The sequence below is a fragment of the Enoplosus armatus genome, chromosome 20, assembly GCF_043641665.1.
Source record: "Enoplosus armatus isolate fEnoArm2 chromosome 20, fEnoArm2.hap1, whole genome shotgun sequence".
In the NCBI taxonomy this organism is placed as follows: domain Eukaryota; kingdom Metazoa; phylum Chordata; class Actinopteri; order Centrarchiformes; family Enoplosidae; genus Enoplosus; species Enoplosus armatus.
Window position 1 is genome coordinate 6545684 of NC_092199.1, and position 13147 is coordinate 6558830.

Sequence of the window (13147 nt, forward strand, 5' to 3'; positions counted from 1 at the left end):
CAGGCACTGTTTTTTTAATCTTGGTGGGTGGTGGGTTCTATGGGGGCAAACAGGATCACAACATCATTGGCAGTCTTTTCACTCTCTGTGAGTCCTCCTTCCTTCCTGCCTTCCAGACCTGCCCTTCAGGTCCTGGATTAGTCATGGAGAGAACTCCAAACAGCAGCCATCCAGCTTCAGAAACCCTCTCCTAATGAGTCTGTGAGGGACTGATGGCATGGGTTATCGAGTTAAAGAGCTGCCTCTTCAGCTCATCTGGGCTTTCATCTTTTCATCTGGCACGCTGGGCTCTCTGAGAACGCCCCATTCATCTCTCAATCTACTATTCTTACACATAATTAACAGCGCCGCAAGAAACTTTTGGTGTCATTTGGGGAAATGAACTGATTATGAGAAGGTCATCTGATGTTAACTCAAATCTAATATATTAAAAGTTTGATCATGTGCCCCAGTAAGCCTGCAAGGCATGAAAAAGACGTGTTATGTATTCTCTTGCATGTTGAAAAAAGACGAAATAATACAGTGAATGCAAGAAAACAGCTGTTTGGTTTCGGTTCACCCTGTGTTGTCTGGATAACACAGTGGATCATAACTTTTAAAACTTGATTTTAACCTTTAACCTGTCTTTCTTTTTAGAGTAATTTGAGCAGCTAAAGAGTTAAGCCTTTAGACTGGGATAAAAAAGACTCAACACTATCAGTTTGTTAAATATCACTAATTATAGTTGATCATCTAACATAATTTTTACTCAATCTGTTAATTAAATCTTTTGGTTGCTCCAACATCCACAGCTGCTCAAATGCTTCACCTTATAAGTGGAAGAAAAGAAAAACACATTGCCAATGAACATTGTTCAGATTGATGATGATGACTGCACTTAGTATGCCGCAATTCAGCACATCTCGGGCTATGAGGTTCAAGCTCTTGAAAAGTTTACTATGCAAATCTGTAAGGGAGCACATTTAGCTGACTGTACAAAGCAGCCAGCAGCTGTTGTCTTGTAAAGCATGTGATGCAAGGTTTGTCATCCCTGGGAGAAAAACGACAGTGCTTCTGCAAATGCCAGCTTGTGCTAATTCAGGAAGCGCTCTTTAACAAAAATCAAGGTTTACCTGCAGGGCACTTGTACCTTTAAAAAGGCAAGAATAAAGTCACATCAAGTGTTAAATCTGCTTTCCTGAAGCTTTTGTGGTATCGCCATGTTTAAAGAAGAGCTTAAATTGTTTGATACTTACTTTAAGTACTTAATTTTTTCAAGGACCCCTCACATCAAATCTTCTTGTTTCCTTCTATCGTGAATCTGCAACAAAGATGGCTAAAATGCCAAATGTTTTGGGCACCAAATAACATATATGACCCCAATATCTGGATTAGGATTCACATAATCAAAGTCTCAGCTAACCATGTCCTTAGTGAGCAAATGTGTTCCCTGTCATCTTGGAGAACAAGTGTGTGTCCATCTTTACTGCCAATTAGCTGTCACTAGTAAGCCATGGCCAGTTGGCATGGGGGAAATGGCAGTCAGTGGCTAACCAGCCTGATGCTGCTGTCCCCGGGGCAATTAGAGCCCATAAATCAGTTTGCAACCTGGAGGAAGTAAGAGGCAATGGGTGGAGAAGAAGGAGTGGGAGGAAACGACTGCTGCTACTGCCGATGCCCATCTCATTAGTGGTGCTATCATAACGTGTGGACATGAAAGAACCGTCTGCTGGTGCCGTGGGTGGCTATCTGTTTGCTGAATGCGGCTTGTGTGGATTGCCCAGAATCAAAACACTGTGAGGAAGGACTGAGGGATATTCAAATATACTTCACGAGGCTTGCAAATGTATTTTAAAACGTTCTAAAATGTGGCAACTGACTTTTGACGTTGCTAAAAAAAAAAGAAAAGAGCATGCTTTAAAGCACTTGACGAAAACAGCAACAAGCAATTATTTTAAAAGGTATACTAACCATGACGTTTATGTACACATTGGAACAAATGACTGTTGTTTATAGTGGGGAACTTTAAGAGAAATATCACCCAACTCTGCAGTTAATCCTTAGCTTTATAACATCTTTCAGCTATTTGTTCTGGATTTATGGCACATTCCCTGTATCGGTCAGTGTCATCGCTCTCATTAGTCCTTTTTCCAGCAGCAGCAGGCAGCTGTTTTCAACAAACAAGCTCAGATAAACCCACTGCATACTACCTGCCCAGCACTAATGGGCAGACTGACAAAGTTAACAAGTAGCTGGTGATTACAGTCGAACAGGTAGAGGTAAAGAGGGAAATATTGTTCTTAGGAGTTGGTGGAGACCAAAACAGGGCGAAAAGGAGAGTAAATATTTGAATTGAAAAAAACAGCCATGTCAGCCAAACCAATTTTATAAGGGGATAATATGTCAGAGGTATATATTTTCAGTTCTTTTTGAGTCTAAAAACAAGAAATGAAGAAATCAACAGAGCTTTAAAAATATAAATGAACATTAGGATGCAGTGGTGGTCCTACATTAATGTCGCAGCCTCCGAGACGTGACTTTTAAGTTTGCAGAGACTGCCGTGAATTCAATCAATCTCCAGTGCTCTGGCAATCAAAGAGTGCGCAGCAACAGGGCATGATGCATGCACACAGCTTCTATGCTCTTGCTAGTGTTAATACAAAATATTTATAGCTCTCTCATGGGATGAATGAAAGTGTCACCTTGGGTTCTCACTGTGGGGAGCAGGAAACAACTGATCAAACACGCACTGACGGATGACGACAAATGGAGGAGTTTTGCTAATTTGTCGCAAAGTCGACACCTGCAGTATTCAAACAGGCTCAAATATAAAGACTGTGAGATGAGTCAGACTTTGACAGGCTTATTTTTCATTGAGTTGAACAATGATTGAACACAAGCAAGTGGCTGAATGCACTGACTAGAATGCAGAATGGCTGTCACAAACAAGTGCAAGTAGACAAAAGGTTCAATTGGGGAAGCTCCTGCTGATGCATGGGAAATGACACACTGGCCTCTAGTCTGCGAGTCAAAAGTAAAACATTTCATACGTCACCAGGCATGATCTGAAAATGAACTGCTGGGAGCTCAGTGATGCTCGTCACATCCCTGAAGCTGCTCCAGAAAGCGCAGGATCACAGCGGGTATGGAGTGTTTGAACAAGCTTGTTAGTCCAGCGCAAGCACGTGGGAGCATGTGTTGTGTTGTGTGTGTGTGTGTGTGTGTGTGTGTGTGTGTGTGTGTGTGGCTTAGGAGGGTCAGGACTGCATGTTTCTATTCCCTAACACTGCAGCTCAGTCGACAGCAGAACAGATGTGATTTGCACACCTGTCGGGCACAGGGGAGCATCATCACCAAGCTACACCGATGTCTTCTGCATTGTTACCCAGGTGGCTGATGATGTTTTTAGGGGGACCAGCGTGAATTCCAAGAGGAATCTGGCTTGTTGCAATCAAACGGACTGATGAAAGCAATACAACCAAAATTGCAATGCAATCTCTAGTCAAATATCCTGGCTGGTGATGTTGGAATAGTTTTGGAAGGAGTGGGCAGGGAGTCACTGTGCTCACAGTCAACAAGGGGCTCTCTCTATAAGCTCTGCACCTGCCGTAAATGGCCACTTTGAAGCTGTGCTCCAACAGATACACCTCCAGGTACTCTGTCATAATGTGAAAAAGCCCTGTTTTTCAATTTTGGTGCTCCTCATCATTTTTGCATGATGCATGTTCCATTACAGGCGAACTTTTACAAATCAAAGTCTGTTTATAGGTCTTAGGGAGAACTACTGCATATGTGGAATAAACAAAAATATACATATTATATTTGTGGCTCCAATCTGATAAATTGGCTCAAGAGATGTCACTTCAGTCAGTGTTGTTTGGGGCTGAAGACTACAATTTTGAAAATGAACTAAATCTGAGGGGGGGGTTAGACAGAAGTGATGTTACATGACCCCTGTAGCCCGCTCATCATCTCTGCTTGAGGCTAGAGGATACATTAGCCACTACTAGCATAACACCCAAATCATTGACCGTACTTTTAGCGGTTGAGTTGCATTGTGGATCATTTAGGCGCCAGGTTTGACAAGGAAGAAGAATGTGTGGAATAAAAAAGACGATATCTCTGGTTCTGCTGCATCAACTTTGATTCTTTTTAACAATAACAATGTTGTAGTTGTGCAATGTTTCACAGTGACCATGGATCTTTAACTACCGTTCAGAACACATCTAGCAGTTTTCAATAATACATGGATGCTGTTGGGGAAGAAGGAATTTTCTTTTTTCGCTGTCGAAAAATGGACTTAAGGTTTTCGTCTGACAGCTGTTGCTGCGCCATTGCATAATTGAGCATTACAACACATTCTGGTACATGTCTCTTCTGAAAAGATACAAATGGAAGTACTAAAAAAAAACAAAATCACAAAATACTTAATACTTAAATACTTTTCTAGCTCTAACTTCCTCTGACAAGTGCACTATGCACAGTTCTTGACTAAACTCTTAAACTGCAAAGCACATTTCATCTCTTTTTATATTTTCAACAAAAATGGAATCAGGCAAGGTTCACATTAATAAAACAGAAGGCCGCGGCAGCACAACAAGCAACAAAGTAAAGAGATGCTGAGACTAAGTTTGGAGATTAGCAGGCAGCATACACCCGAGCATCTATAATTCATGTGATTGTTTGCGGCTGCGCTGACTGCTCATCTGATTGCTACACTGCTGAGGCCTTGTGCCGATATTTGCATGAAGAGAAAAACATTAGAAAATACCCTTACCCACTTCTGACTGCTGTTCCTTAGCAACAACAGTGTAGTGAGTTTAAAAAAGCATGCTTTATGTGTGTGCTTGTGTGTGTGTAGCGGTCTCGTACTTACTTATTTTGCATCATGTTCATTATGACCCAGTCTGAGGGGTAGACGTTTTTCCCAATGAGATCTTTAAACATGATAAATGTTTCCATTAGGAAATCCTGTAAGAGAGAGAAAGTTTTCAAAATGAAAACTGTTATTCTTCCCACCTCCAAGATAAGAGCAATCTGAAATGAACTGTTAGTAGTTTGTGGCTTTCAGGCAGAAACAGCTTTTAGATTAGTTTTTAAGGTCAAGGTGACTCATATATTTTCCTTTTGCAGGTGGTACTTGAGACCAATAATCCAGCGTGTCCTTAATGCTCAAATGTTGTAGTACAATAAGACTACAGCTGCTTTACTTCCTGCAGGAAAACTATTCCTATAATTATCAGCTATTAAAGCATCACATGACAACTTGATAACTGGGTTCAGTTATACTACTAAGAGATGCTCAGCTCTACTTTCTCTACAGCAACAAGACTTCAAATTCACCCTCCTTAACTTCATACCCTGTCAGCAACTTTTTTCCAACGTGAAGTTTCGGGCTCTTTTCTTTTTTACTCCACTGTCACACCCTTAATAGTTTTCTCTTAATATCAGTAGCAGATAAATACCTAACACATAAATATGCATGTAAATCTATTTCTGGCAGTAGATGTTTCACTCCTGGATGAATCCCTGAGCTTTGTGGTGGCGTGTTTTGAGAACAACTGCAAAACAACAAAGTCCTTTGGGCTACAGCCAGTTCTGAAATGTGGATATGGCCCACGCCAGCTTCAGGAACAATAAATCTGTGAAAAAGATCCAGCTTCATCACAGTGATTGTTTATCTTGCTATGGATACAACTAGACAGGCAGCCTCAAACAAGCCCCGTGTACAATCATGAAGGTCAGTGAGTTATATTCATGTTGATTTCTTTTTATAGTCACCTGAAAAATATCATAAATGCTCCAATAAAAATAAGTACATACATAAATACTATCTAGCAGCATATACAAGCTCAATCAAACAACACTAAGTACAAATACCGTTTCATTTTAGACCAAATAAAAGCAGAATGTGCTGCAAGTGAAGCCAAAATCCCTGTCTACTTAGATTATAAAGCTTTACCTGTAATATAACCTGTAATATAAATCAGATTCTTGTTCTACCTGTGAGGCTCAAAAGTCTTTGTTGGGGTAAAAGCAAACAGTGGGATTTTCCCACTTGTCAGAGTAGAGTCACGTAATGCTAATCTGACAGTAGATACTAGAGAAATACTGCTTTGAGGGAGGAATTATTCAGAGCTGAAATCCATAACATCAATGAGATTCATCCCTCCTCCACAACTTGTTGGCTACAACGAATGATCTGCTTCCCTGAGGAGTTACTATCATCAAGAGCATGCTGTACATGTAGCAGCCCGAGAGCAAGGACTAACAGAAATTCAATTTCATACTTTATTGTGGAGGAAAAACATTTTCCTAACATATCTAATCTAACTTCTGATTACTAGAAAAGACAGAGCAAACTGATACAGGCCCGCATTTTAAGTTATTACATGACACTGTATCCTGAGGTATCTCGTCTCGTAGACACGGACACACTGATAAGATGCACTCACCACCACATCGCTCCTTATCTTGCCAAAGGTGCTGATCAGATGAGCGTAATGATAGTCGTCCATCTGCCTCAGTGTGGCGGTCATGCTGGCCACGAAGCTCCCCTGCAGAAGAGAAAGGAGTGCATTCAATACACAATCAAGTTCAAATTGAAGGCTGAGGGTAGAATGACTCTGTGCCTGTGATTTAGATGGATACTGACTAGCTGAGTTGATTGGATCTGAGTACTGAAGCAGGCCTGGCTTCCCAGGTTTGGAAAGGTAGGCACCCTCACACAGTGGCTGATCTCATTAACCTACAGCCCTCCACTCCCCAGGTCTTTGTCTCCACTGATTATAATGCCTGTGTGGTCCCTAAAGTGCTGTCTTCACTTTGCAGTGCGCTATCCTGTGTGCTGCAGAGAGCAGATAAGGGAAGGCAAGCGTGTGGTAGGCTGGGTGGAGAGAGGCTGGTGGTAGTTAGGTGTCATGCCAGTGATGTGTCTGGACAAAGGCAGAGGCATACTGGAGGAAAGAACTGGGAGAGGAACTGGAAATGCATATTTTTGGAGGGGCCCTTGTGTTAGTTAGTGTGACTAGATGGAGTTCGTACTTCTTGAGGTTGTGTGAGAAATTCAAGGAATAGATTAATAAAGCATTCATAAGGATTCAGACAGAGAATCATGATAATCAGCTACCAAGAGACTCATACAGGAACAAAAGAAAAGTAGAAAGACACAGATGGCAAAGAGATGATGTTGTAAGTGCATTCATTAGGCTGTTATTAAACAAACAAAAGATGGGGTGCACATTAAAAATAAATCTCAACAATAAGTTACACACTTTGTATAAATACTTGTGTAGAATAGGAGACAATATAGTATTATTATTGGAATACTCTCAGGCAGTTTTACCTCAACTAGCAAATCAAAGAAAAAGCACCAAAGATAAGAGAAAGTAATTAAAACCGCTTTGTCAAAGAACGCATGAAAGCACATCCAGATTAACAAGTCAAAGGGCTGATAAGCATTAAGATGCACAAGCATTACAGGTGACTGTTTATCTCCAACTCAAAAACCGCTGAAGTGAGCATCATATCGCTGGATCCCGACTCACAACACACAACTTCAACTAACAAAAGCAATGACCCACGAGAAACTGGGAAGGGGGAAGAAAAACTAAGGCCAAAAGGAAACTTTCCCAATTAAATACATCTCGAAAGACATATTTTTAAAGTGATTTATTTCTTCACACAAACACAGATGCACAAGGCAGATTTAATACACATTTGTAAGAAGTGAAAGGTTTATATTTATTCATGTCATCTGTAAAATAGAGTGAATTTGAGCTACAGTGAGATTTGGTTACAATAATACTAACCCATTTTCCACAAGCGAGTATCATTCCATAACTAATCACCTGAACAAAATCCAGGTTGGGACTTTAATCTGGACAGGGACTACCTCTGCGAAGTGAGGACTCTGTTAGTGCAGCCCTCATGCGACGGATATAACTCAGCTGCTTCATGGTAGTTAATCCTCACAAGGCATTCTGTTTCGCTGGAGAACCTCTCCTTGAGCTGTAATTAGGCCTGACCCTCCAAAGCAAGGCAGAGCTGAAACGATGCTGAACGCTTACAGACGCACACACACGCACGCACACACGCACGCACACGCACACACGCACACACACGCACGCACATGCACGCACATGCACGCACGAACGCACGCACGCACGTACGCACGCACGCACGCACGCACGCACGCACGCACGCACGCACACGCACGCACCTCTCTCTCAAATTCAGTTTTCTCCTCTTTTTGAGGTTATTGTTATTGCTGCTTAGTTTTCAGTGTAGCCCACTGTAATATTTTTTGACAAAGGTTAATTATAATAATGATTAATATGTATGGCAACTACGCTTACCACATCAGCACTAACAATACGATAATCATGCAAAAGACGCCAAAACAATCACTAAAGCAAACATCATTTATTCATGTTTCTTGCCCTTTTACTTTGTTATGCTATGTGGAGCTGATGACTGCTTCACTTCCCTCTCAGTAATGCTTCACAGAAACCAGTGTGACTCATGTTATATTAATATGGAAATGTTTTCCTAAAGCACAGAGGGCAAAGACTCTTTCATCTGCGAGGGCATGTAAGTCTCAGCTAGCCTCAGTTCCTCGGCATTAAAGATGGAGAACAAATTTAGCCAGAGCCTGATTAGAAAGTACCGAAGAGACAAGTGTGTATAAAGTGTGTAAAGAGACGGCTCTCTCATACTTCTGTAGCTTCGTATTCTCTTAACTGGAGAATAAAGGATGAAGTTACTTAATCAGAAGCATATGGATAACTTCTAGTGCTGAATTAAAGGTAGGTTAGTGGCATTGGTCTTGGGAGGGAAAGATTTAACGTACAGTTCCCTGGCAAAAGCAGCATTATTCAAAGACTTGTTTTTTTAGGCTGTCGAACCCATCTTTCTTCTTTCAAACTCATTTTCCCAGATCCATGAGTAACTGGGGTGAGGGGCGGACATTGGGCAGTCACTTTATTAATAAAAGGAGCAAGGGGTTCAAAGCAGGCAGCAGTCTTAAGAAGTCAACAGCGGCTGTTGCAGCAACTCCCCTCACCACGCAGACTAGAGAGGCTAGATCAGCTGGAGGGTATCCCACATTTGTTCATTCTTTCTATCTCCTCAGCTCTGAATGAATTCCCGAGATAAAGAGCCTTCAGAGCAAACTTTACATGCTGTAAGACCCAGTGTGGGACTTGCCATAAGGCTCCAGAGCTGCATACAGTAGCATAAGCCCCTTAAGCTTACTCCCAACATTCAATCAGGACTGCCAACAGCACTTGCATACATATGCCAATGTTACTATTGATTTTATTGCTGTAATGTGTTGCATGAATGAATCTTAAGCTTCCAAACAGATGTAATTGCTGCTAGAGGCTGTAGGATCAGCTGGCAAATCCTGGTGGCAAATCAAATATAGGTGAGGGATCTACCTACCATAGATACAGCCTGATGTGGTTTCAGAGTGGAAGATACAGGCAGAGAATCTCTCTCAGAAAAAGGGATTCAGACATTTCACTGTGCAGCAATTAAGATCTAAATGCGGAACAGGAACACATGCCACACCAGCTGTTAAGGGATAATGCGAGAAATAGAGATGTGGGGCATGACGGCTAAAGGAAAAGTTCAGGTGTGCTCCTCTGAGGTCTCCGGCTCTGAGTTGATGGGTGCAGAGAAGAGCAGCGTGATAGCCTTCGCTGTCATACAGCTGATTCCACAGGTCTACTAGTGACAAGCGGAGTTTGGAGTGAACCAGAAGAACTCAAAGGCCAACCTGTTCTCTTATGGCTCTTCTTTCCACTTTCATTGCTGGGATAAACCTGGTACCGTTACCATGACAATGTGTTTATTAATTTATTTTTCCAAGGAGGGAGAAAGGATGGAAGGACATCAAATAAAGCAGGCTAAAAAAGAAGGGTCCAGAGAGGAAGTCTCTCCCTCATTAGTCACAAGCGGGCCTATCAATTCTGATGTTGGTGTTGGGCGACAGAGGTATGTGACACACTGAGGATCTGCTGAGAGCGCTGGTAGTAAAAGAGGGAGAACCACAAAATACTGTTTCAGCTACCTGCCTAACAATAACAACAACAAAAAAAAGACAGGAAAAGGAAACAGAGAGGGACAGGTTAAGAAATCCAGACACAACTGTTTTAATTGTTTTTTTTATGTACAAGGTTACTTTAAGTTTGATGCCTTCTGCATTTGTGGGGCAAAAAATGTAAAGATTGGGCTGAGTGCAGGAAAAAAAAAGGAAAAGTCATGTTGTTATCTAAATCAAATCAGCTGCTCCTTAAAAGAAAACACTGTAGTGTCCAAAGCATGTACATGTACACTTTGCCCCTTAGTGCCGGAGATGACAGAGATAAATTGCAGTTATGAAACACTTTACTCATCAGTGATGATGCAAAATGATGATGATTAATAGTGTGTGAAACCCCAATTTTATAACAGAGTTTCCTATCCTGTGTTTGTCATGGAGGGAACAGTGAATAAAAAATATCTAAAAAACAAGGGAGCGATTTGATACAAAGCTCATGACTTCAAATACAAAAGGTCATGAGCAAAGCAAGAAATCATCATTTTCTTTGAGCTTCCAAAGGAGATGACGAAGCGCCTGAAGGACAAGACAAAAACGCTCAAGATGCTTACGGAAGTCAGTCATTTAATGGCCACCAATTGAGCCGTCATCAATCTCAAGCATTTATCTACCGAAACAATTTCTCAAGCTAAAACAACAATAAACGGAAACTTTACTATTGATATCTATCACAGCGTCCAGAAGCTGCAGATTTCCGAAATCCTGCCTCCATATCCATCTTATGCTTGAGGGCAAATGAGGCAGAATCTTAGCGGAAATGAAAAAGTAGTGATTAGAGGGCAGGGCCAGATCCATCATACGCCGCTCTCTAGCTCCCATCTCTCGGATAATTCATCTCACTTTAGCGCCTGACAGCAGAGAAGCAAAAAATTGATGTTTGTTCTAGTAGTGAAGGGTTGCCTTATAAACAGAGCATTGTGTTAAGCCTTTAATTAAGCCAGTGGGGAAATGGCACGCCGGCCTCTGGAGATGTAGACTGAGCCTCAACCCGTCTCTGGAGGAGAGAATACTGACACAGGAGAAGAGAGAAAGATGAAGGGGGGGTGTGACCAACAGGGACCAAAAATGACTCCGTCTTTCTCTCTATTAGCTTCAGGCCTGATGAAATATGAATTTGCTGGCTCATTACGATGGAAATTACACTAGCACACAGAAAACCTCACATTGCCACTACACCATTTAATCTGAGACCTCCTATGCAAACACAAGTGATCCACACTGCTACGTCATGGAGGCTTTGAGGGTACAGAAGAAAGAGAAGCATTGACTACAGGATGATGGGGTTTGCTGGCAGAGGCACAGGCAACACAATAAGATCTAAATTTGTATTCTCTTCAATTTGTCTCCTCATTCTGAGAAAGCATTGTCGGAGCTGAGATTCAAAAATGTTCAACTGAGGTGATTTATGAGGAGAATTCAAATGACATCAATAGTCCCTGATCGAAAAAAAAAAAAAGGGGAGAAAAACATAAATATAAAAATGCATAACCATAACGGTGAATCAGCCTCCTTTATAATGCACAAGGGCAAGTCTCTTCTGCAACATAAACATAAACCTGTTCTTTCACAACAGTCAAATAATAGTACTACTACTACTAATAATAATGATAATAATAATAATATGGCAAATGTACAAGTTTAAATGTAATACAATTGAAAGCAATCAACTGTGTTCTGCTTTTAGGCGTTACATAAGACAAAACGCTTCACAAATGTAAAAAAAACCCCAGAACTTTCACAACTAATTTTCATTCATTCTCGAAAACTGAATTTTGTAAAACAACACAATAGAATAAGATTCCACTGAAGTGTATCATAATATAACTATTATTTATCCCAAAAAAAAAATAGCACTTGATTTTAAGAACTGTATGCTGTTGTTGTTTTATAGAAGCAATAATGACTTGATGCAGTTACTCTAAAATCACTACATAGTGTATTGTGGATTACTGCTTCTGTACCAAGAGTGTAAATCCATCCTTCCACCTCCTTTTTCTTTACACACCACTATCACACACACAGTGCCAAAGAACAGAGAGGCTGGAAAGGCAGCCGCACTTGAGCACTTTTCACACTGGCTTGTCAAAGGGAGGCAGTGCTGACACATGCAAGGTACTTGGCCACTGCTGCGGGATTCAACAGCGAGCCCACTTGGCTCCAACATCAGGCCAACAAGGTGGCAGGCTGGCGGGTCAGCCAATGGAAAACGAGTGGAGGACCTGTTCGAGGCCAGCTGACACCATTCACACTTCATTTTCTTCTTCGGCAGCGTTTGGCGTAATGCATTGTGACGTCTAGATAAACACTTCAGAATACATAAGGATAAATAATAACCACGGAAAACCTGGGCAGCCAGCCATGAAAGTGACCCGTTATGCCATTCATTCAGACAGCATCCAACTTAGACAAGCTTGAGGAAGCACTTTCACACTCTAATACATCAAAGCACAATACCTCTTTGAACAGACACCTTAATTTATACAGGAAACTCCATTGAGCCAACGCGACTTTCTTTCAAAAGAAATCGGTGTGTGTGTCCAATGCCAAGCATACATCATTCACTGGAGAGGAAATAGATGTTACTGAGCATCACCTGGCAAGTGTGGCAGATTGTGAGGATGGACTGGAGCATGAAGGGGATTGTGTAGGTCAATAATGTGTTGTCATGTCTTGAAGCCATAACACGCTGTCCAGATAGCTCAGGCTATTTGTTACTAAAGGTCAAAACCAGCTTTAAATATTGTGGTTGGAGGCAGACAACACTTTGAATTAGCTCTTGGTACTCACTGGGTCTGAGGCAGAGCTAGAAAATCTGAAATTTTTTTGGCATTTCCAAATAACAGAGTAGAGTTGGTGATGCCAAATTTGCACAAAGTAAACTGCAGGTATCCTGACGTTATATTTCGAATCAACTTTAACCCTTAATAAGATCACATTTTCACCTAATATCCCCCCTATTACTTGCATGCTTGTGCTGAGCTTTACTTTGTTTTAACTTGCTTAATACTCTAGATGTTCTAGATCTAGATGACAGGCTTGGAGCCAGCTTTGTACACACGTTTG

At 41.3% G+C, this 13147-nt stretch overlaps 1 protein-coding gene across 2 annotated transcripts in view; it reads right to left on the minus strand.

Moving 5' to 3' along the window:
* dock1 (dedicator of cytokinesis 1) overlaps nt 1-13147 on the minus strand; it is a 164684-nt gene that overhangs the window by 50776 nt on the left and 100761 nt on the right. For both annotated transcript variants that reach the window (XM_070927703.1, XM_070927702.1), the window contains 2 exons: nt 6435-6536; nt 4856-4950 (listed from right to left, as the gene is read on the minus strand). In XM_070927703.1, the coding sequence (XP_070783804.1) occupies nt 4856-4950; nt 6435-6536 (197 nt within the window). The remainder of the gene's footprint in view (nt 1-4855; nt 4951-6434; nt 6537-13147) is intronic.